Raw genomic sequence first — 26292 nt, 5'->3', positions numbered from 1 at the left:
CAGTTTTTAAGTTGAGCGCACTGAAACCATATGTTTAAAACTAAATGTTATGTATTTTTGTACAATTCTTTAATGAAAACAAGCCTTCAATTTCTGTTTTTAAGAAAAAAGTAATATATTTATGATACATTTTAAACGTTAAAAATTTTTGATGAAGCAGACGATGAATCAGATTGGTCAAAATCAATTTTTGCATATGAGTTTCGATTATCAAAGGAAACTGCTACTGGCGGAGATTCACACGATGCGTTGTTTTTAAGACATTTTGAAGTGATTTGTCCGCTGCTCTGAGGAAGATCTAAACTTGCGTAATACAATGCATGCTGCTCGTAGGGTCCTGTTGACGTTGCTGATTCATTCTCATCTTTATTTAAAAGAGGCTCCGCCTTGGATTCCTTTAAATCTGTCGCCGCTATCAATTTGTTATTTAACGAAGGTGCATTTGGGGGGTGCGCAATTGGCTTCAGAACCTTTTCATCTGCACTATTGACACCCTCGAGTAGAAACTGTCGACCACATTGTGGCTTATATATTGGCCTTTGATTTTTCTTTTTTGAAATTAGGGAACTATCACTTTTGATCTGTAGTATTTGGTACCCAACATCTTTACTGTCACCCGCCTCTTGTGGTTTATTCATGTTTTTTGAATAGTCCTCGTTACTTATTGAATGTATCAACTTTCTTCCGACTGTGGCAGCAAAATTTGATATTGTATTCTCACATTTGTTTTCCAATTTGGTATTTTCATCGAGCTGTTGTTGTTGCTGTTGCGGCTGCTGCTGATGTGGATGCTGGGGACTCTTCAACTTTTCATTAGTCGGCGACAAAAGTGCAGGTTTTGATAATTCTGTACTAGTATCTGGTGGCCTATTCTCTATCTTTCTATCCATCATAAATGATCGAATGTTGTTTTTGAGAGGACTTGTTGAACCTTGAGTGGGACTTTTTTCATTTGAATTCAAAGTGTCCATTGGCTTGCTCGACGGCACTGGCATGGCGGAAGAGTTTTGCAGCCTCAACCTTAATATCTGATCTTCAAGACAATAGCTGTTAGGTTTGGAATTTGAGGGTGTTATGCCAACCGGCTTCATTTCCAAATATCCATTATCAGTAGGAGTCTCCGCACACTTTGTTGGGATTGGATAGGGTAAGGTAGGATATGCTGGCTCTTCTTGCCTTTGCAATTCCATTTGTTTGATATTTCCAGAGGACATTGAATAAGGATTAGGAGGAATATTTGTTGTTTGAGTTAGATTTGCTATTTGGAAGTTTTTTGTAGAGGACTTTTGCGGTTGCGACAACAATGTGTTGGAGGAAGGTGTGCTGACTGGATTGGAGAAATCGATTTCCATTAAATCACTCATTCGATCCGTGTTAATATATTGTTTTGGATTCAATAGTGGAGCGCTTGTTGACTTAATTTCCCTTGGTGTGTTGAATCCAACATCGTTGTATGCCTGCATATCGACAGATACATTAAAATGACTGCCCTTATGTCCCTTTTTGCCTTTGGAAAAGAGCACACCTCGCTGAATATCGCAACGAGGTATTTTTGACTTTGATCCAACCGAATAAGCTCGAACTCGCGTTGAGCTATTATCCACTTCATTCAGGTTGCCTAAAACCTTGTTCAACTTCGTATGCTCCACTTTATTGCCAATCGAATACGCACGCATTGGACGTTCATACCTAAAAAATTAAAATTTAGTTTAAGGCCATTCATTGAATAATTTCCAGGACTATCAAATAAACTTACTGATTGTCCACTTCCGCGTCTTTTGCCAGCTTCTCGGGAGAGTGCTCAGGAAAAGCGAAATTCAAGTCTTCGTCGGCAACACCAATCATGGCGTTTGATCCTATGCAATGGTTCACATGATTGGCATTGATGTTTTCATACGTCGTTTTGATTGGGGTCATAGAAATATAGTTTTCAAAGTTTTCTATGAATGACAAAAAGAATGTGAATTAAAAGCAATTTCCTCAATATTACCTTGACATTGGACACTACCATTGATTCGTGACATTTTGCTATTGTCGACAACAACCAAGTCGTCGTCAAGATTTTCCTCGGGTATGATGCCCTTTGAACTCCTTGAACTGCAAGGAAATATTGACGAGAATTTAATATATGTATATTTATTTTTAAAGCACTAGCGAACTTACTTTATTCGATACGGGTCAAACATGTCTTTATCGTCAGCTTCATCAATGCTAACTGAGGATTCTTCACTTTCCGAGCATTTCATTGGTGTAGTCATTGGAGGGCTATCACTGTGTCTTTGTGCTGCATGTGGCCGGGAACCCGATATTGTGTTGCATCGATGGCCGTGCTTTAATGCGCTATAGGTTTGATTGCTGCATTCGCTCAGCGTTCTATTTCGCGTTGGCAAGCTGTCACACCTTTCTCGTCCATAGCCTAAAAAGCAAATTGCGAATATGTTATTCGATTTCTGAGGTCTTCAAACTAAAGTAAAACTATTAAAATATTCTAAATTTGGTGGTGCTCTGCCTGCATACATCTATCACTCATGACTGAGATTCAAACCCATCTACAAATCAACGTTGACTTTTCCTTAAGATTCTTTTTAATTAACCACGTCCTATTTACCCACTCTATTTCAAATGATCTATACATACTACCATCTCAAATATGGTATTATTATCCTATTAATGTTAGTATTCAAAGGTACGCAGTGCAGCATTAATTTATATGGATTACAATGCAATATATGAATGTTTCTCCCTCTACTTTCGGCTTCCATGACATTTCAATTAAATGAAAAAACAAAATACGGTTTGTATACATGTATATAGCACATCTATTACTTAGAAAGTACAACTTAGATCAACAAAGGAATGCTTGTATTTGACTTACTGTTATACTGTGGCGAAAAACTGTTTCTAATTTCAATAGGATTTTGTCGTTTATGCAAAACATTAATGGGCTTGGACGACTCTGTTGCTGATGATGAACGTTTCCTCATTGGCTCGTTGGATAAATCCGTTTTTCCTTTGTAAACGTTTAGCAAGTTCATGTTAGACTCGGTTTTGGCTGACATTGCTCTGCAAAAGAAATTCAATTAATTACTTGTACTTGGAAATATTAATTATTTCATTACAAAAACATACTAAAGTCAACTAAAGAATTGAAGTTCTCATTTAACAAGAACTTCTACTTACTGTAATATAGTATCGTGCATTTTCTTTGCAATTGTAGCATCTTCTGTCTCCATCCACAGTTCTCCAGAACCCAATGCACTTTGACGTCCCAATTCCATAAAGAAAATGCACTGAGGCGACGCGTGACCACAACTGCAAGCGAAATATAAATTGGGATTAACTAAAGATTTCTTGGATATTCTTGTGTCTTGTGTAGACTTGCCGTCTTATTGTGGTCAAAAGGATTTCGGCATTATCGAGACGATCCTCGCCATTAGGTAACTTTTCCGATCCCATGCATTTGAAGGTAAGCGACGTTGCTCTCAGGCAACAATGATAGCTGCCTGTGATCCTAGCACTCTCCGACATTCCTTTCCTTTGCACCACGACTTGCCAAACATACTCTAAAAGAGAAATAAATGCTTTTAATCTGACCCAATTCTTTAAAGACCGTTACTCACCATATGGTATGAAGGCTTGATCGGATCGAAAGGCGTGATCTCGTTGTATGGATAAGAGGTTATCCAACCACTTCTTTAAATCATTCTCAGAATTTAAAACAATCCCAAAGCCGCCTTCTCTCGACGACAGACCCAAGACAAATTGATGTTTTGTATCAGTGCGTCGATTAATGTTAAAGCAGCTCTTTAAATAAATAACTCGTTTGGGTTCGGCACATTGAATAAACTTCTTTTCCGTATCATAGTATTCCAATCGTGCTGCATTATTTGTGGTATCTTTATACAAAACGAAAAACTTCTTTTTCATAGTTTTCAGTTTCTTTTGGTAACCACTTAGAACTAATCCGTTGTCCGACATGGAAGCCATCATGAATGATCCACTATCCTATGTTAACTGAAAATAGCAACGAAAATTGTAATGCATATTAATAACAATTATATATTCACATACATATGTATGTAGACCTATCCGAACTAGCAACGATAAGAATTGGGAGGCTGAAACTTGTACGTAGATTAAATCACATTAATTAAAATCTAACTGGTAGAATATTAAACTGGGTATCATCTCTGAATCAGGATTTGATATAAATCTATTGTTATTCTAACTGTAACTTTATCTATTCACAGCCAGTACTTTGATGATTAATTAGCAAATGTAGTTGTCTAATGCGCATTATGTATTTGTTATATGTATGTAAACATACACCAACCATATGAATAAAGATTTCGTGGGAAATGTGTGACGGAAATATTTCCGGGTATTTCCAAGGGGAGTTTTGTTTTCATACATTCGAGTTACACATGTGTGTATGTATGTGTAAGTGCAAATGTATATACAGTTATGTATTATCTATATATTCGCATAGTTCCAAAGGTAAACTCAACATTAATTTGCAATCTGTTATCGATAATTTTGATACACTACTATCACAAATTGCGTATAAATAAACATAATAAATACGCATCAATTGAATTGCAATTGAAGACAGCACATTTTTTATTTGCACATGCTTCAAACAGCAAAATACAAAATACACATGTTCGCGCTAATTAATTAATGTACAACGGACAACCACACACAAACAACAATGTCAAACATTGAGGAAAAAACACACAGCGACCAAATTGTGGTGAATGTCGTGTAAAATATGCTCACGAAGGACTTACTACGTTGTTACTATAATCACTATATAGACAATGTGTGCATACATACATACACATTATAAACACACATACAAAACACAAACACGCATGTACATACATATGTATGCATTCCGTTACATACATGTGCACATATAAAATATGTATAAGCATATGTACACACTACACATACGGCCGAGAATATTTCTTCGATATTGTACGTATTCCTTGCTCACGCGTTCAAATGTTCGTGCTTGTGTTATGTAAAGACAGTTATGTTTTGTATTTAGCTATAAATAAATACAAGTATACATACTCTGTATTCAATTGGCGTATATATATTTATGCATGTATTTATTAATTTATAATCTAATGATTTTTTTTAAATTTAGTGGTGACACTAGAATGAAATCGAACTTTTCATAGAACGCCCAATAACGAGTAAGGGTTGCAATTCTCTATATCGATAAATTGATCAACATGGTCCTTATGAACTGCACCGCAATTATTTCGATTTTTTCGGACTTTCCACGTTCTGATTCACGCCATTCTTAAAGTTAATTTCAAGTAAAAAAGTAAATTCCTAAAATTTAAAAATTATTAGAAAATCGAATTATGTTGCCAATTTTGAGCATGAGTCAACAATTTAATTAATATTCTTAAATACTCTTTTAATTTAAATTTAGTACATTTTTAATATTGTTATTTAATTTAAAATTAGAAAAACGTATTTTGTATTGAATTACGTATCTGATTTATTGAAAACTTAAATAATAATCAATTGACTATTTTTATTTGTATGTGGCTTAGTTAATGTTAATGAAAAGTAATTAATCTTTTTTAAGATGTAATATTATTTGGAAAAATTATTATTATTTTTTCTTTACATAAATGCTAGAACATATATTCAAAATTTGTAAAATTTATTATAATTCTAATCACGAAGTCGATATCACTCGCACGTTTAGTTTATCGATGTGCAGGTGGTGTGATCAGCTCGTAAATTGTACACTCATCATTGTCGGACATTCACTTGATGTGCAAAAAAGAGAACGACTAGTTCGCGATATTATCGCAGTCGAAGAACCAGTGAATTGAATTATTTTCAGTGAGCTGAATGTGGATTGTAAAACAATGAAAAAGTGACAAATAGTGTTTACATTTGTTTTCTAATTTGTTTTAAAGTTATAATTTTCAAATATAACAAAGAATCAAAAAGTGTGCGTCAGATTGCTTGCGAGTGAAAACAAATACAAATAACACAAATAATTATGTATAATGTACCACATAAGTATCGTCAAGTTTGTCGATTGTGCCTCACATTGGTTAATGAGTGCGATATCCCAGATCTACAAATTTATAATCCAAGTAGTTGTACAAGTGAGACGTCGACAACAGGCCTACAAGAGCCTGAAAATGAAACAGTTGGCACTAGCCAATTGAATGCCACTAATCCGTGCAATATTAATGCGGCCAACAAATGTGTCTGCAATAATGCTCTGGACCCAAATAATACATGTTGCTGTGATGGTGATGATAACGAGTTATCAGCAGCAGAAAAAAGCAGCAGCAGCAGCAATACCAATAATTCTCTACATATAAAAAAACAATTACAACACACCGAGTGTGCCTTCTTCTTCTTCATCATCGTCGTCTGCTGCTAACCCGCCATGCACAACAACAACAAATGACAACAACAATATTAACTACGCTCGTCGCATGCTGCAAACTCCGTCGTCAACTTCTCCACCAACAACATCAGCATTAAAATTTCCAACAACAACAGCAGCAACACAACATCCGCAACAAGAAGTGAGAAATAGTGAAACAACAAATAATCCAATTGGCGACCAGGAGAAGGAGCAACACTTCAAAGTTAAGCAGCAACAGCAGCAGCATGTTGGACTATTTCATGATATCGGCGAAAATACGTCAAGCAACGAAAATTACAATCAAGAGCATAAAGATGATTCATCACCGCACATTACAATTCAGATATTCAACTGTCTCTCTATTAAGGTAAGGCAAAGTTGTTTTTAATTCAACTCAACACACAAACCCACACACACACGCACACACATGGTACGTATGCGGGGCATGTGTATGGATATATCGATGTGTATATGTATTGCATGCTTGCGTGCATTTGTATATGTGTGCTCACGATGTTTGTATGCACATTCATACATACATGTGCTTGTGTTGGTGATGGTGATTTGGTGATTGTGTGTGATTACGCTACCATCACTTTAAAAAATAAAAGAAATGTCTGCTCTGCTTTGCTTCACTCTGCGATTACTTTTCCATGCAACTTTACGACTTTTTCACTGAATGCATTAATTATCTAAATGTAAAATAATCCACGCAAAATTCAACAAACATATATTTGTACTTTTAATAATTTATTATCAAAGCCATTCTCTTGTCACACGAATATTTTGTATACACACACATAAATATGTATGTATGTGCATACATATGTACATATATTTATTTATTTATTTATTTGCTTCTTTAATGCTGGAATTACGTTCATACACCTTACTTTTACAACACTCATTATCTTTCGTTGAACTGATAAGTGTGAGCGAGACAAATTGTTTTATTATTTGTTGCTATTGACAACATATCTCTTTTTAATTAGCTAAGGTTTTATCAGCGATACAAAAATATATAAGAATTAGATAAAGGAAAAGGATTTTTGGTTTTTTCGGCATGCCGAAGCCTAAATACCCTTGCTGAGTTCACTGCAAATAAAGTCACCCCTCCAATTGGACACATTGGATAGCATGTGTTGAGTATTTGCCCTGTGGTGAATTTCATTTGATAGCGCAACAAAGTGAAGTACTTGATTTCCACCGTGCGCTTGCTATGTTTGGGCTTTAAATTAATAAATAAAAATTTAAAAAATTAAAAATAAATAATTATTATTATTATTATACTTATGATCTAAATTTTTATTTTGTTATGTTTATTAAATAAAGCTATTTTTAAAGTAAATTTAAAAGGTATTAAATAATTACCTATCTAATTTTAAGTTTTACCTATTAAAAACATTATTTTGAAGCGGTCGATAAATTGGTTTAATATACCTTGCCAAACTTTTGACTCCTTCTAGATATTTTAAAATAGTTTCTGGAACGATCGATGATTATGTATTTATCAAACTCTTTGTTTTCCCCCAACCATTTCAGCCATTGCCCAACGATGGATTTCCGTCAATCGTGTGCCTTGAGTGCCGCATTAAACTCGAATCATTTTGGAAGTTCCGCAACATGGCGCTTAATTCGCATATGGCCTTAAGAGAATTCCTGGCAATATCGGACTCTGAGCATCTTGTAAGTATATACTTGATTAGTAGGAATTTAATGCGAAACTTTATTTGTACAAATAAAAACAAAACATTTTATATTTTGTTTAGGACACAAATGAACTGGAAATGAAACTTGATGAAATTTTAAAATCTACATCGGAGGCAATAGCGGCAACGGCGCTGACTGAACTGAGCAAATCGTCAAAAACAAGATATAGCCAACGGCAACCGAAACTTGATGGCGTTACCCTTGTAAATGCAAAGGAAATTATCGAGCGCCAAATTGAAAGCAACATCAGAGATATGCAACAAGCTCCATTATTGTATTCAAACCTATTTGAGAGTCCATCCCTTTCATCACAAACAACATCATCGTCGAGCAATGCTATTATTGAGCATCGTGAGCCGATATTGAATCCCGATACCAATAAGATAATGACACCGCGAACAGCAATTAAAACGGAGAAATATTTTGAATTAGATAATGGGACGGCGATACAATCAAAAGATGCAAAAGAAGTTGAGCAATATAAGAACTTGCAACAGCAACTAGAGACTGCCGCAGTGCTTATGGATATAAGTAAAAAAATTGTCATTTCACCACCATGCTCGAATCCCCAATCTCCTTGTCTCTCTGCACTCTCTGCGGAAACAAGTATTAAAAGTTCTGTGATAAAATCAAAACGTCCATCAATCGATAACGAGATGCTGCACGACACTGTTGAAATCGATTTGTCCGTGAAAAAGGAAAAGAATGATTATGAATTTGCTGCAACCTCAACATCAACGTCACGTAACTTTGGCCAGCAACCGCCACCGCCACCACCACCACCAATACTTGATGTCCATGTGAATGCTCCTCTAAGGGGCTCTTGCGATGGCGATCTTAAGAATTATAGTATTACGATCAACGATGTTGGCGGCTCATCTATTTACCAATTGAACACAAAAACACCACAACAACAACAAACTAAACTAAATACCGAAAGTATTGCGACTTGTCTATCGGACTCTGAGGACAGCTCTGATTCGAATAAACTAGAAATGGATATTGCATCGGCAATGAATGATCGCAAGACGCCCGAGAGCGTCAATTCGGATCATGCAACAGATGCGGCGACGACACAACTGTGGCAAGCATTGGCACGTTCCGCTGGTGAGTTGATTTTAAATCTAAATCTATTTTATTTATCAAAATAATTGTCTGAAATAATAGTAGACCATGATACTTAACGGTGTTTTCTCTTTTTTCAGCCAAAAACAAAGACGAAAGTCGAGCTACGCAACTAATACGCAGCATGATGACTAACACTTTTGTATTTCCTGCGCCGTCGGCAATCGCATTGACAAAAGTACCTGAAGAACCACTACCACTTTTAAAGGTAATTAAGACTCATTTTCACCTACGCAATTGATACGAAAACACAACTATTTTTGTTGTTTTTTGTGGTATATAGGATATGTCTGAATCTCAATCAAGTGTTGTCAAAATATGTAGGCGTAAGCAAAGTTTTCCAACCAAAACCGATTGCATTGAGTCTCCAGATATTAAGGTAACAGATACATACGTTCGCTCAGAAGGTGTATCAAACACATTGACAGAGGGAATCAAAGACAAAAAGGCATGTATTTGATTGATTAATGTAATTAACTAATTCCAATGATTCCAATTCCCTCACAATTTCAGAGCATCAAATGCAACAGTAGCAGTAACAGCGGCAGCAGCAGCAGTAGCAGCAATGCTTTATCGACAACGTCGCAAAAGGATATGTCGTGCTCGAATTGTGGTACCCTGACAACAACCATTTGGAGACGCAGTGTGCGAGGCGAGATGGTTTGCAACGCTTGCGGATTGTACTTTAAGCTGCATGGCGTGAATCGACCGCATTCAATGAGACGTGACACCATTCACACTCGGCGTAGGCGGCCCAAAGAGTGCGAGAAATCCAAGAAAAGTGAGCTAACAATTTGAATTTACAATTCCATCTACTTACTAATTGTACTATCTTTAAATAATCTCTAGGAAATCGACAATTACCCTGCAACTCGGCGGCAGACTTTGAGACGCATAACATGAATAGTTTCATAGATCACAAAAAGCTGGATTTGTCGATAAGTCAGGAAACACTCAGTATTTCAGATCAAGTATTTAACGTGAGTATAATTACTTGATTATTAACTATTCCACTTAGGTATATGGATTTTGCTGGCCAAAAAAATCATAGAAATGTGGCAGTGGAATCCAACTGTCATTGTTAGCATTTTAAATTATGTTGGATGAAAATCATTATTTATTTGAACATCATCATAATTTTCTAGAAATACAAAACGGATTTATCTGAAACAGGAGGGGGAGCGGCAGCAACACTGAAAGATGTTATTTTGAAACGGAAAAAATCACAATCTTTGCCTGAGTTTAATGATACCTGCGAAGGCGAGGAACTATCTGTACCTCTTAACCTTGTTTCCAGTGAAAATAATGCAAAGTTAACATACAACGCCAAATAAAACAATTCAAGTAATTCAAGCCTTCAAGCGCACACAATTTTATTTATGAACTCAAACAAAAACAAATACAAAAATACAAATCAAATGCAGAAGATAACAAGAAGAGAAAACAATAATATAAAATCGAAAGAAAGTAATTGCAATATGTGTTAGACATATATATGAATATATACAGATTTATGTATATGTTTACACATATATAGAATTATATATACATACATATAATGCACGTAGAGTGTCACACACGATATATACTTACATATGTATATACATACATATATACTCATACTCATATTAATTTGTATTCTTAGAAACTAATACCAAAATACTAAAACAAGAAAAAACTCGGTTCAAAGTTTTAATTTTATGGTGTGAAATAAATTAACTTAAGCACGGACAGAATTACTTAATGCTTTTTATAAATAAAATACAATTTTAAGCAATTAAAGAGATATTGATATTTATTGAAATACATGCTTCAGTATTTTTAACATTTAATGACACCACTTAAGTAGCTTGGCATTATAAAACGACACCATCGACAAAAACAATATTATCACAAAACCAAATGCACTCATTCTACCACAAGCATTATTACACAAAATTCAAAAGTTTTTAACAATTGAAACTGATCAAACATCAATACACTAAATTATGGGATACTCCAAACTAAAACTTCCTTTTCGACATCTTTCTTTCCCACTCGGACATATCTATAATCAACATAATCGCAATATAAAAAAGGAATGCAAGTTTTCGACATTAATAGATATTTTCCTAACTATGTAATACATTAAAAATTGACCAAGTTTTGGGTATCCCTTAATTCGATTTTACTAATTAGGTATTTCGGTTTACTAATCAAATCAGTCTCTAACTTATATAGTCTAGGAACTTGTGCATTGATTTTTATAGAAATGAATTTACCCAAAAACAATTGATTTATACATATAAAATTAGTATTCATTTCTATAAAAATCAGTATGTATTAAAAACAAAAACAAAATTTTCAAAATGATTAAAAAATGCTCGACAATAAGTGATAAAAAGTTTATAGTTTATATTGTCGTTGCCAGATTTAGCCTGTAAAACAAGTATTTATAACCATTGTAGGCTTTGAAGCTAATATGTATATTTTTTTTAAAATCAACTGCTTCAAAAGAATATTTTTTGTAAACAAAAATTAAAAAATTATTGTCAGTTTTTGTAGTTCGAAACTCATTTAATTTTAATTCTGCAAACTTGTAAAATTTGGTTGTCAAAAACAAAACAACAAAAAAAAGATAATATAAATATATCACAAGAAAAATGTGCTATTAAGCTAATCGAATTTGTAATTTCAATTACGTTTTGAATTAAATTCCTGTCTTTCAAATTTGTATAAAAAATCTTGAGTATTGTGTTGCTTAATTCATGAAAAGCATTTTGCAAAATTATTGTTTAGTATACTATTTAAATTATATAATACAGTATGTTTGGCAAATACATATATTTTGATCCAAACAATGTTTAAAACACAAACAAAAAAAAAAAAACAAAACAAAAACAACAAAATGAACATTTTATTGTTTAATCAGCAGATTTATATAGCTAGAAAACATTTGTAAAATCTCTTGCCTGTAAATGAAAATAATGTGATAATAAAATAATCTCCACAATTTTTAAATAGTTAAACTATGCAATTTAAAGCAATATTCATAATACCATGCTAAAGTTTCAAGCAAAATATTGAACAAATATTTATATTTCTAATAAGAGATTCTTAATATCAAAAGCAAATGCAGTTTTCGATCTTATTAATGTAATTATAAATAAAATCATTAAGCTAAGACAAAGTTACACATTTATTTTTTCGAATTTAATAATCTCAAAAATCTTCTAACGGTTATAATAAATTTATTAATTGAATTAAATATGGGCTTTGACTGACAATTGGTTGTGCTTGGCATTTGCTCAGCGGCGCTGTCTTTGAATAGTGGAATCGTTGGCAAAGAGATAATGACTCATTCTGAGTTTGATTCCAAGAACAAGAATCACCGGAAACTTAAGCTGGTGGCTGATTACTATTTCGTCTTTGAAAGGTGGAATATGTAAATAGTTAATAATTATGCTAACAAAAAAGCTGCACAAAATGTTTTAATTCATATTAATAAATATAATATTTTATCCAAGATCTTTTCTAGTTTTACTATTTGAAAATAAATTCGATATTTCAAATCGGAATAATCGATAATATCCGTTGCACCTAAATAGTGTTAACAATTTATCGATAGTATCGATAAGGTAAGTTGGCCAGCTCTATTGATGTGGAATGAACAACTCATCAGAATAATGTATGTTTATTTTTATCTGGTGAATAAAAGTTGTTTGCTTTAATTTGGAAAGAAAACTAAGTAATACTCTGCAGAATAAGACATATAATAAAACTCAACATGACAGAGGTAAATTGATTGTTTGCAGTAGACTTTGTGTATTAATTGTACTTATCTGCAAATTCTTTTGTCTACACAGAGACAAGTTTCGCCCGCATTAAAGAAAATCTTAGAGCAAGATGTGAAGCTGACGGATCGCTTTGTTGCCTACCTGCTGCAGTTCTCATCCTTCAAGTCCCTGAAGATACACTGCAAAATGCTGGAGGTCTCATGCGATGGCATCGCTTGGCTTGCAACATGGGTCGCCTTCATCTGGTTGCTCAACTCCAGCGATCTGCATCAGATGCAAGTGAATATGCTGATTGGATTGTTGCTGGACATCGTTGTGGTGGCACTTCTCAAAGCATTTGTGCGCAGACGGCGACCAATGCCGGCCACAGACATGCTGACAATTGGACCTGATAAATTCAGCTTTCCATCGGGTCACGCATCGCGAGCTTTCTATATCCTCGTCTTCTTCACCCATCTGTATTCCCTGCCCATCATTTTCTGGATGCCTTTGACAGCTTGGGCTGTCAGCGTCGTGCTCTCCAGACTGATATTGAAACGCCATTATATTTTGGATGTTTGCGCTGGAGCATTGATTGGAGTTGTGGAAGCCTTGTTCCTTGGTCTGATTTGGCTTAGCGCTGATTCGGCTGCTTGGTTCGTTGGTTTTCTATCTGAAGACAAAGTGTTCAGTGAACCCAATTAAATACTTTATAGGAAACTCGTCATTTTTGCTTATTACTTTGTATATAATCGCAATGCCAAAGCAGCAGTTGGTAAAGTTAATTTGTTGAATTTGTTACCTTTTTGAAAGGTCTGGAAAAAATATGAAATAAAGCCTCGAAAGACATAGGTTTTATATTGCTCGTTGTTCTTTCAATTATAACTACACTAAGATTGTCGTACGATCCAAAGCACAATTGTAATTTTAATGTAAAACCTTAATCAGTAATACTTTATTAATAAATAACACATTGATGATTCGACAAACACGCATAATTATTCGCTTATTGAATCATTTCAAGAAGTTTATGGTTATAAATCTTTGACGATCTGCGCTCTAAAACTTCGATGTCAGACCTTTGCTCCATAGATTGCATAGATTGTTTAACGGTTTGAACTTTAATCGTTGTAAGAATCCAAAACGTTGATCATAAATCAGCTGGAAAACGCTTCACTACATAGGTATGTATAAATATGCATTAGGAGTGTCGATTGCTCATTTATAAAGTATTTGTAAAACAATTATCAGAATATCGTCAGATCTGACGACATCGATATATTTACATTCCGCAACTATCGTCCAATCATCGAATTCGAAAATGTTTCAAATCATAAGAGAAATGTTCAAGTTGAGATGGGAAAGAAAAGTTGAAATTGCCTTTAAAAAAAAATTTAAAATGAGGAAAGTTTAAAGAGCGAAGAGTACCAGATAATCTAAAAAATATAATACGATAGGTTGACGATCAGAAAAAATAGTAAAGTTGAAGAAACTGAAATTGTTTAAAATCTAATTTATTATTGTTTGTAAACTATAAATGTAAAGTAAGTACCTTGTATTTATATATTTACAATAAAATTACGTTTATAATTATTTAATAATCTTATACATGTGCAAAAACCATTATAAAAACTAGCGCATTTAAACTAAGCCCGACAAACGAGTTGGCTCCTTGAACCGCGGCCGGGTGGTCTCCTAAAAAATATGAATTTAATAAATATTTAATATTTTTAAAAGCTTAAATTTAAGAAGAATATATACCATTTAAAATGTGGACATTAACCGATTTGGCATTTGCATTCGATGGCATGCAGGAATATCTGCCAGAATCGGATATTTGGGCGCGTTGTATTAAAAGATATGATGTGGTTATATCACCCTTCTCGGTAATAACTGATACTCCACCTCGAGGTGAATCGTAGTTGATCTCCTGCAAAGATATTCACATTTATATTGTAGTATATAGTAGAAGTATATGGTATTTGTACTCGCCTGATTATTGTGGGTCCAATGCACCATTAGCGGTGGATCCGGAAGATGCTTCACAATACAAGTCAGGTTAACTGTGGAGCCCAAATCAATGTATAGCTCGGGACCTCCCGGAATACTTGTGATGGGCTCTGCAAGTAGATGTATAACATAAGTTTCGTATTTACATAATACATTAAAAATAATGCTAATAATACCACTAAATTTGTTCGTAGCTTAAATGTATATAGAATATTTCAAAATGCACATACCAACAACTGAAAATATCATTGTATAGCCAACAGGAGGTGTCGTTGAAACTTGACACTCGTAAACTCCCGAATCTCTTAATTGGGGAAATTTGATCTGCAAAAAATAAATACAAATTTAAATCAATCAATAATAATAAATTAGTTGAAGTAACTTCTTAAATTTGTAAAGAATAAAACAGAAAGCGCCAGAAAATTTGGGCTAGGTTATGAAATGATTTATATGAATAAATTAATAACTTCTTAAGTAAAGTAAGCATTAGAAGACATTTATGTTGGATTGATACATGTAAGCTGAAAATCAGTTACTATTAGTTATATGTCATAAGTTCGATTATTAAAGTTAAAGAAATAATTGCTTAATGAAAGTAAGGATTAGACTTTTATTTTAGTGGGATGAATATAAACTAGAAATTGTTTAATATTAGTATGAACTAATAATTTTTTTTTTTATTTCTTGATAAAATGATGCGTTGGATAATATTATATTTATGAAATAATTTCAGTAAAGCTGAAATAGTTTCTTAATATAATTTTGCTTTAGGTTTAAAGGTTTAGAATACATAAATAAATGATGGTTTTATAGCAAAAAGTCAAAGCTTTAAACAATTTTTAATAATACTTGAAAAACTAAAAAACTATAATTACAAAATGATAGTTATTATGGTTACTAATGTAGTGGAATCATTTTAGTATTTACCTGCAAAGACCAATCGCCAGTTTGCTTATTGTAGATTGAAGTGAATCTTTGGTCCGATGTGTACGTGCTCTCAGCCACAGTCAAAAGATGAAGGTCCCTGTGCCGTATCCAGGATACCTACAAATGGTAATTAGCACGTGAATGTGAATGTTAATGATGTTTGCTGTATGTATTCACAGATACAACTTGAAAGCCAGTCAGCCTGAAATACGAACCGTTTTATTGCCCAGATTCCTGACACGACAGTTGAGATGCCCCGTTTTGCCCACCAATGATGTCACATTCTTGGTGGCTGATGTATCGAAGTAGGGCCCCCTGTCGAGAGGCTTGATGAACTTTACAATTTGGTCGTCGTTCATATTGAAGCCATTATTGACATCGTCGCCCATCATAAACATCTCTGTGATGTTTATTTTCGGATCGAAATAACTCCGCTGACAAAGCGTGGCTCGAAAAAACACTGCAAAACATAATCGAAATGTGGATTTTATGTACTCATATGTTATCACTTTCTCTCCTCGAGGTACAAAACAAATCACATTAACTAGCGGCAGTTAGCCCAGATAATATCTCACACTTCAGTGTGTCGTAATATCCTTTTGCACAACTTACAAAAATAAAGTAAAATCCGACATATTCGTGACCCATTCATCATGTGATTTGTGGTCTGCAAATTGTTTTTTAATCACACATCAAAAACACTTCAATTAGTTTAGTCGCTGTAGCTATGTAATTTTTCAGCAAAAATGCTTATCCTTTTTGCCTTTTGCCCCGATCCCTTCCCGCCGCGTTTCCCTCCACTTCTCTAGGCACACTTCATTAATATTCGCCATGCGCATTGGGGGCAAAAATTCAAAAAGATGAGCAAGTGTTTACACAACAACTTTTCCAGTAATTATTTGAAAAAATACCAAAAGTATTCCCATCTGTATGTACACACAAGCGAGTCCTGCAAACACTCGCATTCGACGAGGATGCTTAAGTCGCGAATGCCCCTCCAGTGTGTAGGGTATTATTAGCCCAGATGCCCAGGGCAAACACATCTTATATGCAAGCACATTTAAATAGATTTCGGCGCACGCAAAGCCGTTATACAACCGCCAGGTGGCGCCACTTTCTATCCATCTTCGACCTTGTTTGAAAACTATTGAGAAACGACTTTTATTCAAAACTGTTAAGTTAGGTTTTACACTTTGTATGATTTAGGACTTCGAATCTTTGCAATTGACATTTTTAAAAATATTGGATTTCTGAGAAAGTTTTGATTTTTCACGTATAATATTGAATCTTACATTATAATGCCAACATTTTCTTATTTCATAGAATGCTTTTTTGAAATTAAATTAGAGTTTAAACCTATAATGTTTTTATGAATTACAGATAATGTATTTTGAGATTATAAATTTTTGGCATTTCACATTATATTTTTGTTCTTTAGGAAGTTTTTTCATATAACAAATCCTTCAGAAATTGTTTTTAAAATATCTATTTGAAGTATGAAATGAAGTGAAGAAGAAATCAATTTCGAACTTTTATTATATTTCTTTGAATGATATCTAATGCTAGATTTTCTGTATATTATTAATTAAACACAACTTAAGAAGATCTATCATTTAAGAAACAATAAAGTAATTTCAGATATATTACTCAAAAATTGTGATGAAGAAATGACGTAGTAAGAAATAAGGTTCAGCAGAAAGAAAGAAACAAAAGCCTATGTGCATGCAAATACTACATAATATAGACAGAAATATTATCCAATGCTAGGTGCTAGCCAATATTGAAAAAGAAATGCAAATTTACGCAATACTATATAGAAGAAAATAGAAAATATAGTAAGAAAATGTCCCCCAAACAGGCAACAGCACCAAACAGCACCAAATAGGGGTAACAAAAATGTCAAGTGCGCAGTGAGCATGCTCCGTGTGGTGGGCTGGAGATGGAGGAGAATGGAATTCCAACCCTTGAGAGTAGATTTTTCGCATGTGAAGAAATCGATTTAAGGAATATTTCGGAAGTTCTTTAGTTAAATGTGTTTCACAAAAATAATGTAAAATATCCATAAATCCACTTGTGAAACTTGCAAAAAAATGTGTGTAATCTGCAAAGCTATAAACTAAATCTTAGAAATAAATGCAATTAACGAAATTTGTATATTCAATTGGACAACTACTAGTAAAACAACATAGGAAATAACGAAAGAAAAATTCAATCAATTGAGTTGATACTAAATCACGAATTTAGGTACGTGATTTATAACAAAATTCCATAGGATCGCAATGCGAATAAAATAAGTAACGAAAAGTAGTAAAACAATTAAAAAAAAAAAAGAGAAGGAACAAGAAAAAAAGTAAATATAAATAATATGTATACAAAAGTGAAGTCTGGATGTGGATGGATGTGTGTCTTAACTAATCAATAACTTGGAATACATTAAATACGAAAAAGAAAAACAGAGAGAGATATTCAATTGCAGAGTTTAATAACAATAAATACAATTGTACTTATATAATTGCAGTCAACATGGGCACGGTGCTGAGTTTTAATCCAAGGGATAGACATCCCATCTATTCGTCACAGCCCAATTTTCCATACAATCAATCCGCTGACTTGCAGGCGGAGAAACTCAACGAGTCTGCGGGCTCCATCGATTCGCATTTGAATAACTTCTCGTATGAGCAGCTGAACAATGCCAAGAACCGCGAGAATAAATCGGGCAAATCCGGAATATCGTCGCATCAAATATCGCGACATGGCTCCGGACACAATCAGAACAGCTGTGGGGCAAGCATGCAATATAATTCAATGCACACGCAAATCAATTCGCACAACAACTTCAATAATCTGACAGTGTCGTCGAAGGACACGATCAACAATGATTTGGACTCGCATAATGAGAACTCGATTGTCATCTCGGAGAAGAGTTCGATTGAGAAGAGCTTGAAGAAGCACTCGCTGTTCATCAATGCGCTCTCATGGAAGAAGCTATCGACTTCGCATAACAAAAAGAAGGTCGACAACAAGAACAAATGCGCCAATATGCCGTCGGCCTGCTTTAAGGCTCAACTCCTGGAGGCATCGTACTCCACATCGGGGGCGGTGAATGCGACAGCCACAGCTGATAAGAATAAGAATATCCAGCTGCATTGCAATCACATCGAGGAGCATCAGCATCAGCAACAGCATCACTGCAATCAAAATCAGGTCATCAGGGATTTGCCATTCTTCCCCACGGCCGCCAAAACACAGAAGCCATCCACGGCCAAGGAGCTGGGACGTGTCAACAATACCAACTCGATAACCAATCACAACAAACTGATCCAGAAGCAGCCTTTAACGTTGACACTGCCCCAGCAGTTGCAGGCTTCGTCGATACAGATCAAGAACACTAATCAAAATCACATTCCACGCAAAACTGTCATACAGGTAATTCGGTATAGTCTGAGAACAGTCTTCGAACTGGGAACAGTTTCGATTCTAATTGGAAACAGTTGCTAATGTTACACATTCATTTTCAACTCTTCTCCTACAATAAATAGGCTTCTACTTCGGAACTACTCAAATGCCTGGGCATGTTCTTGCACTATCGTTGCCATCGGTTAAACAACTTTGATCCTGGCGACGCCGTCATGTGGCTCAGGGCTGTCGATCGTAGCCTCCTCTTGCAGGGCTGGCAGGTAAATAAAGTCTCAATTCCCTTACAATCAATTGCTCAAACATTTTGACAGTTACCATAATTCACTTTTAAAGTCTTAAATTTAATAATGCGTTGGCAAACTATTTTTTGATATATATTTAGATACAGCACTAATATTGTCCCCAAAGTTCATAAGTTTAAGCCAGGGACTTTAAACATTATATTTAAAAAATATATAATTAATTGCTTTAATTTCCTTAAACTAAAGGAAATTCCTATTTAAATAAATAACAGTCAGATTGTGAAATATTTCGTTATTTTCGATTAAATTATACAATAAATTTCAAATAATTTTCAATGGACTTTTTGTATTGTAAATAATAATTTCAAAATTATAAATAATATTATTTTGCTGCATTACAAAATATTTAATATGTTTGAAAAGGATTTTAAGTTCCCCTTAGCGAATAAAAATATCCCAATTCTTATTAGACTCTCAATACAGCAGCTACAACACAGAAAGTTTTATTTAGACCCCGAAAATAATTTAAAGCGTACTTTTTTGACTTACAGGATGTGGCATTTATCAATCCAGCAAATGTTGTATTCGTCTATATGTTAGTTCGTGAACTGGTCAACGGAGAGGAAACAAAGGAATCTGATCTTCAGGCATCTGTGCTCACTTGTTTGTATTTGTCGTATTCATACATGGGAAACGAAATAAGTTATCCTCTTAAGCCATTTTTGGTCGAGGACTCCAAAGAGAACTTTTGGGACAGGTAAGTGAAAAAGCGCAATATTAGCATAGCATTAAAATTTGATTGCACTTTTCTTGATTTGCTTTTAAAGATGCCTGGTGATCGTGAACAGATTAAGCAATAAGATGCTTAAGATCAATGCAGAGCCAGCATTCTTTACCGAAGTATTCACTGAATTAAAATCATGCGGTCAATTTCAAACCAACTCGAATCGAAGATCATCTTGCGGAGGCGCCTGACGGAAAGATAACCGACAGGTTGTGGTCCGACTTTCATTGTCTACACATCAGCAGACTTTTCCAGATAAAATAAAACCAACAAAATAGTGCTAAACAATGAAAAAGAAACAAAATACAAAACAAAACAAAACCAAAACCAAACATAAACACTTCGTAAATCATTAGAAAATTTCTTTATGTCACCATCACACTTGTTCAAAATAAAAATGTAAAGATATTAAAAGACATTGTGCAAATTCGGATAAAAACAAAAAAAAAAACAAAACTAAAACTAAACTAACAATTATGAAGTGTAACGGCGTTGTGTTCTCTATTTAAATGGAATGCAATAATGTTCAATAAACTGAATAAAATCTTAATCTTAATGGTTTTCCATTGCTCCATTTCTAGCGAACATTTTTTAGGAATAAAATGCAAACAGAATTTCAGAATTATTATTTTTAATCACTAGATTTTATTATAGTACATTTTATGATCACACTGTTTTTATGATTGTTACTCGATTTTATTATATAGCTTACGATCGCACTGCATAAACTGTTTCACATATCCCCAAACCAAAAATAAGAAAATATGTGCACAGCTTACAACGGAAATAATTAAGGGCCAAATGTCTGGATATCTAGCAGAGGGCTTTATAGCTAAGGACCCAACTAAAATTGACAGCATTAGAATCTCCGATATTGCAACGGTCGTATTTAAAAGTTTGTTTTCGAGCATCTGTTCCTTGTTGGGCTTGAAGTAATTGCATTTAAAAACTAAATGGAAAAGGACAGTTGCTGCCACACTTGGAATTAACAGATGATCACGCTTTAGAAGCGGAATCATGCTAAATACTGAGACTTCTAGGAACCATAGCATCTCATTTGGCCACCATTGAAATAAACAAATTGCTGGCAAAGCAACCAATAAAATTGACTTCTCGTGAACCTGCAGAATACATTCGATAGTTATAGTTGGCATTTAAATATATAGTAAACGTAATTTCTTACTTGAAATGAGAATAGGAAAAAGGCTGCTGAAGTATTGAATAGAGTTAACAAAAACATCGGTTTGCTGCGTCGCCAGAAGAGAATTATATTTGTTGGTAGTACAGTTAAGAGAGTGGTCCCCAAACAGATTAAAGCCATCTGATGATTTTGGAAATGTTTCCTGCAAAACCCAACAAATTAATTTCATAATTATTAGCTAGTTAATGATTTGCTTACCTTAGTTTAAAAATAACATTGATGCTGCACCAAACATTGGCCACTTTGTCCTCAAACACACCGCGTCCAAGTGGAAAAAGACGATGCAAAACCTGGGAAGCTGCTTCTATGGAATGCAACCATGGTAGCCATAGAATGGCAAAAACCATCAATACAATTGAGGCAATGGCTGTCAGCTCAATTGCAAAGGACTTAAAACTGAAAATTAAGGGAAAGAGTTTAGTGAATTAATAGTTTTTATGAGTAACAATACTCAATGGTAAAATTTGATTATAATATATATAAAAAAGTATAATAAAAACAATAACAAATTAATTAATGAAATCTATCAATTAAGAATCATCTGAATTCTTACAGAAATTTAAGTTTTATATAGAACCACAAATTATTAGTTTGTATATGTTTAATGTCTAGTAATTATAAAATGATTTCGTATAGTATAGAAATATCTATCTATCAAGTATCTATCTGGTCATATTTCTTCGGAATTTGTAGAGCAACTTAACGTTTATAGAGAATTATAAATTATGAAAGTAAACAGTGAATTCACCATAGAATAATTACAAGTGTTCAATAAAAGTTTTAGTAATATATATTCGAAAATCAAGAATATTAATTTCAAATGATTTTGTACACAACTTTAGCCGTAGGATCATATGTCAATGCTAAAGTTTAACAACTAAATATATATTCCGTTAAATCATTTGAGCAACTGTTGAGCTTTTCAAAACCAATTTACCAATCTCAACTATTGTAATTTGACCCTGTATACAACAAATAATACAAATAAATGAATGCAATTATAAATATTATACCTTTTGTGAGACAAAGTGGTGCCAAGAAGATATGAAAAGAATGGAAGCGCATGGTACAATTCCATTTGTTTATAGTTCAGGGCCAATGTGAACGTAAACGCGGCTAAATAGTTTTTATTGCAGAGAATCGCGGCAATTGCCACAGCTGCCACTCCGAGCGATATGTTGTTGTATTGAAAGTGTCCATTGTCGATGAGCATTTGCCCCGGATATAGAGCGAGCAGTAGAAATAACAACTCCTTGATGTTGCTCTGAAAGGTTCGATCGATGGCAACACTTAAAATCCAAATTGCCGGCAAATAAATCAAAAGATCGGCAGCCAAAACCGTGAGACGCATAAAACTCTTGTGCTCCTTGCTTTCGATGCCGCGACTCGCGTGCAAGGACACAAAACTGGCATTCTGCGTTTTGGCGGCAAGACCCACCAGATAGCTATGATATGCTGTAAGAGGTGGATAATCTAAGCCCCAATATTGCAGGTCGTTGTGTGTGCCATTTGTATACCACGATTTGGCGTCTAAATTTACAGTCACTTCTTGCCAATGCCGTTGTGCCTCATAGTCGCCAAACATCGGCGGCTTGTTGTATCCAGAATATGCGTTAAGTGATATAATTGATCTCAGCGATAAGGCGAGAAACGCCGTGGCTGCCAACTCAGACAGCATTTTTACAATTGTTTGACGTTATCATTGCATTCCACTTTGCGATGGCACCGGCACTGCACTAGTGTATATCGATGTCGTATAGAACAAATATATCGATTTGAGCACGATGTATCGCTAATTAATTGTGGCAAGGCCTATCGATACGATGAAAATATCGATTTCTCATCATTCTTTCGATTTGTAAACCTTGTTTGCTTTGCAACATTTTTTAAAATTTTTTTTCGTGTTTCATACACACCTAGGCCTTTGTTAATAACAAATTAACAGTATTGGCTAATAATCAATTACTGAAAAGTTTAACTGGGATATTGTCCAACATAAACATACCACGCTTTTGCATAATTACAATATTTATTATTTAATAGGACACTCAGGGCGTATTTTACATGATGGGGATGTGGATTTGTATTTTATGCCTTCGCAGCAATGTCCAGAGCCTGGCTCAGATCATTGATTAAATCGTCGGCGTCCTCAAGACCAACAGACAAACGAACAAGACCGTCAGTAATGCCCAGAGTTTTGCGATCTTCAGCAGGTACAGAAGCATGTGTCATAACGGAACTATAAATAACATGAAAGTTAATTTAAAAAACAATCATATTAATCTATGTTGTAAAACTTACGGCAATTCAGCCAAGCTTTCATATCCACCAAGACTTTCAGCCAAAGTGAAAATCTTCAGAGCCTTCAAGAAAGCTGATGAATGCTTCAGGTCGCCCTTGATATAGAATGAGAATACGCCGCTGTATCCATAGGTCTGCTTAAGGGCAATCTCATGCTGTGGATGGGAAGGCAGAGCCGGATGTAGTACCTTCTCAACGAAAGCATGCGAATCCAGGAACTTGGCCACTTGCAGCGCGTTGCTCTGATGTTGTTGCATACGCAGAGACAAAGTCTTCAGACTGCGGTTCACTTGGTAGCAATCAAACGGCGATGGAACAATGCCAACAGCTGCAAGATAGAATATTGCTTAAAATCTATGTATATAGAGAGTGTCAGACATATTTACCATTTTGCAAAAACTTCAATCTGTTGTAAAGATCTTCAGAATCCATGGTTATACCTCCCATAACAACATCGGTGTGTCCATTCATGTATTTGGTCATGGAATAGCACACCAGATCAGCTCCCAGCTCAAGAGGACGTTGGAAATACGAAGTCAGGAAAGTGTTGTCCACGGCCACAATAATATTGCCAGCGTCATGGCTGATCTTGGCAATGGCAGCAATGTCAGCGACTTTAATCAAAGGATTTGTTGGAGACTCAATCCAAATAAGCTGGAAATAAATAAAATTATAGTATATTAGTGTAGCATATGTTTAAGAGATGTTCTATCGTAAAATACTTTAGTTTCAGGTTTAAATGCTGCTTTAATAGCATCCAAATTGGTGGGATCAACAAAAGTTGCATTTATTCCCAAACGAGAGGCCACTTGTCTGAAAATATGAATAATTAATTATCACTATAATAAAGTTTACAAAATTAAAAATATAGAATTGAAATATTGAAAAAAGGAATTTTATAAGAATAAGTATTAATCGTAAATAATAATAATTATGCAATACTAAAACTAAACATTACCTGATAAGTCTGTTGGTTCCACCATAGACGTCATCGCCCATAATAATGTGATCGCCACTGTTGAGCATAGTAAGAACAGCAGTTGTTGCACCCAGACCAGAAGAGAAGGTCAATCCATACTTGGCATTATCGAGAGCAGCGAAACATTTCTCCAGAACATTACGGGTTGGATTGCCACTCCTAGAGTACTCATAACCCTGGAATTAATGTATACAGAAATTAATATCGCACTATATCTGTTGTTTCGTTCAAATTTTAAAATCTTCGAGGGGGGTATTTTTAAATTAATTATATATAATGAGTTTGCTTTTTTTTTTGTTAATTTTAAATCTACAATGATTTGGCAAAATTGGTTTGGACAACAGGGCTCGGCTGTTTATTAAAGACACTTATCTGCGAAATAGTTCAAATCAGTTGAGACCTATGACTTTACATATTTTTCAAATTTTCTAAATATAAACCGTTTTTCCGTTGTCGACTGATGGTCAATAAACGTACAAGCAAAACATAATGCACTCCAATCAGAATTTATAACATACGATTAACGATATTTATTATTATTGTTTAATTATATTGATAAGCCAAAGTGAGCTGCATAATTAAACGATAATAATAAATATCACTATCTCAATAAATCTATGTAGATAACTAGAATTAGAATGTCAGATTAATGCTTTAAATTATCATTGTTTAACTATCATATGATTTATCATATACATAATTTAGTGTTTTTAGATAATTATTTATTTTTACAGGCTTAAATAAAAATTTAACCACGGTATAACACAATACAATCAAAATACACAATGTACACACACATTCATACAAATGTAAATTCTAAATGATGGAAAATTTATCTGCCGTTTACCGGCTTATCGATAGCACTGCTAATGCGTATCTACTTATACATACATATGTACATGAATTTCTGCATATTTACATAAATATGTGTAGATTGGCATTTATCAGTTGTGCCAACAAAGCGTTAAATATTTATTAATAGGAAAGACAATATTGCTGCGGTGGAAGATATAAATACACTTTTCTTTTGCACATGTTTGCATCATAAAATTTTATCTTACACGATGCTCTCCAGGGGCATCCTGTTTGAAGGTTGTGCTCAGTGAAATGGGAGGAATAACACTGGCACTCTTCCATTGCTCTGGATCCTGTCCAGCGTGAATGGATTTGGTGGCAAAACCTTTGGGTTGACTCTTGAAACTCATTTTACAACAGCTGAAAACGAACCACACGCGACAAACACTTGTTAATCACTGCTTCATCAACAACGATGGTTTTCTGTGATCGATAGGTCATTCACACTTGCTTAGAACCAGAATAGATAAGCGATTGGTTCGACTATCGCCAAATATTATCGATGGTCAAATTTCCATTTCAAATTTACCTTTTCCAACGGGCTTTCAAATACTGTAGTTTTCTAGACTTT

The 26292-nt window shown here is 34.4% G+C and overlaps 7 protein-coding genes across 12 annotated transcripts; 3 read left to right on the top strand and 4 right to left on the bottom strand.

The window, feature by feature from the left end:
* Positions 1 to 80: 80 nt before the first annotated feature.
* On the bottom strand, positions 81 to 5187 carry LOC132793004 (insulin receptor substrate 1). Of its 4 annotated transcripts, none has more exons than XM_060802595.1 (9): positions 5080 to 5187; positions 3621 to 4014; positions 3383 to 3563; positions 3181 to 3312; positions 2876 to 3063; positions 2164 to 2416; positions 1991 to 2097; positions 1757 to 1856; positions 81 to 1689 (listed from the first exon to the last, which is right to left on the bottom strand). In XM_060802595.1, the coding sequence occupies exons 2-9, from the start codon at positions 3988 to 3990 to the stop codon at positions 132 to 134; spliced, it is 2889 nt and encodes a 962-aa protein (XP_060658578.1). In that variant the 5' UTR covers positions 3991 to 4014; positions 5080 to 5187; the 3' UTR covers positions 81 to 131. The 4 variants fall into 4 exon arrangements, with proteins under 4 accessions (XP_060658578.1, XP_060658548.1, XP_060658570.1 ...); XM_060802565.1 differs by having other exon boundaries at positions 1757 to 1940; positions 2009 to 2097; XM_060802587.1 differs by lacking the exon at positions 5080 to 5187 and adding an exon at positions 4885 to 4899 and having other exon boundaries at positions 1757 to 1940; positions 2009 to 2097.
* Positions 5188 to 5868: 681 nt separating this feature from the next.
* LOC132793929 (uncharacterized) lies at positions 5869 to 12158 on the top strand. Of its 2 annotated transcripts, XM_060804097.1 has the most exons (8): positions 5870 to 6782; positions 7958 to 8101; positions 8185 to 9232; positions 9331 to 9458; positions 9534 to 9698; positions 9764 to 10031; positions 10100 to 10230; positions 10396 to 12158. In XM_060804097.1, the coding sequence occupies exons 1-8, from the start codon at positions 6483 to 6485 to the stop codon at positions 10582 to 10584; spliced, it is 2373 nt and encodes a 790-aa protein (XP_060660080.1). In that variant the 5' UTR covers positions 5870 to 6482; the 3' UTR covers positions 10585 to 12158. The 2 variants fall into 2 exon arrangements, with proteins under 2 accessions (XP_060660089.1, XP_060660080.1); XM_060804106.1 differs by lacking the exon at positions 9534 to 9698 and having other exon boundaries at positions 5869 to 6782.
* Positions 12159 to 12873: 715 nt separating this feature from the next.
* On the top strand, positions 12874 to 14000 carry LOC132787636 (polyisoprenoid diphosphate/phosphate phosphohydrolase PLPP6). The gene is made up of 2 exons (XM_060794812.1): positions 12874 to 13025; positions 13096 to 14000. Exons 1-2 carry the CDS (start codon positions 13017 to 13019, stop codon positions 13708 to 13710), a joined length of 624 nt encoding a protein of 207 aa, XP_060650795.1. The 5' UTR covers positions 12874 to 13016; the 3' UTR covers positions 13711 to 14000.
* Positions 14001 to 14565: 565 nt separating this feature from the next.
* Positions 14566 to 16728, bottom strand: LOC132794006 (protein CEPU-1). The gene is made up of 7 exons (XM_060804212.1): positions 16555 to 16728; positions 16158 to 16402; positions 15943 to 16059; positions 15246 to 15339; positions 14998 to 15125; positions 14767 to 14935; positions 14566 to 14700 (listed from the first exon to the last, which is right to left on the bottom strand). The coding sequence occupies exons 1-7, from the start codon at positions 16595 to 16597 to the stop codon at positions 14609 to 14611; spliced, it is 888 nt and encodes a 295-aa protein (XP_060660195.1). The 5' UTR covers positions 16598 to 16728; the 3' UTR covers positions 14566 to 14608.
* Positions 16729 to 17915: 1187 nt separating this feature from the next.
* Positions 17916 to 21514, top strand: LOC132796358 (cyclin-dependent kinase 5 activator 1). 2 transcript variants are annotated; one of them, XM_060807517.1, is made up of 5 exons: positions 17916 to 18034; positions 18461 to 19368; positions 19482 to 19619; positions 20153 to 20358; positions 20429 to 21514. In XM_060807517.1, exons 2-5 carry the CDS (start codon positions 18466 to 18468, stop codon positions 20574 to 20576), a joined length of 1395 nt encoding a protein of 464 aa, XP_060663500.1. In that variant the 5' UTR covers positions 17916 to 18034; positions 18461 to 18465; the 3' UTR covers positions 20577 to 21514. The 2 variants fall into 2 exon arrangements, with proteins under 2 accessions (XP_060663500.1, XP_060663492.1); XM_060807509.1 differs by having other exon boundaries at positions 17916 to 18186.
* LOC132796349 (probable dolichyl pyrophosphate Man9GlcNAc2 alpha-1,3-glucosyltransferase) lies at positions 21000 to 23330 on the bottom strand. The gene is made up of 4 exons (XM_060807497.1): positions 22600 to 23330; positions 21785 to 21982; positions 21569 to 21728; positions 21000 to 21506 (listed from the first exon to the last, which is right to left on the bottom strand). Exons 1-4 carry the CDS (start codon positions 23262 to 23264, stop codon positions 21072 to 21074), a joined length of 1458 nt encoding a protein of 485 aa, XP_060663480.1. The 5' UTR covers positions 23265 to 23330; the 3' UTR covers positions 21000 to 21071.
* A 265-nt stretch (positions 23331 to 23595) lies between these two features.
* LOC132787410 (cystathionine gamma-lyase) lies at positions 23596 to 26127 on the bottom strand. Its single transcript, XM_060794477.1, has 6 exons — positions 25928 to 26127; positions 24846 to 25042; positions 24610 to 24700; positions 24274 to 24541; positions 23888 to 24215; positions 23596 to 23825 (listed from the first exon to the last, which is right to left on the bottom strand). The coding sequence occupies exons 1-6, from the start codon at positions 26069 to 26071 to the stop codon at positions 23675 to 23677; spliced, it is 1179 nt and encodes a 392-aa protein (XP_060650460.1). The 5' UTR covers positions 26072 to 26127; the 3' UTR covers positions 23596 to 23674.
* Between the last annotated feature and the right edge of the window lie 165 nt (positions 26128 to 26292).

The sequence above is a fragment of the Drosophila nasuta genome, chromosome 2L (genome assembly GCF_023558535.2).
Source record: "Drosophila nasuta strain 15112-1781.00 chromosome 2L, ASM2355853v1, whole genome shotgun sequence".
NCBI lineage: Eukaryota > Metazoa > Arthropoda > Insecta > Diptera > Drosophilidae > Drosophila > Drosophila nasuta.
This window is presented reverse-complemented; position numbering and strand designations above follow the sequence as displayed.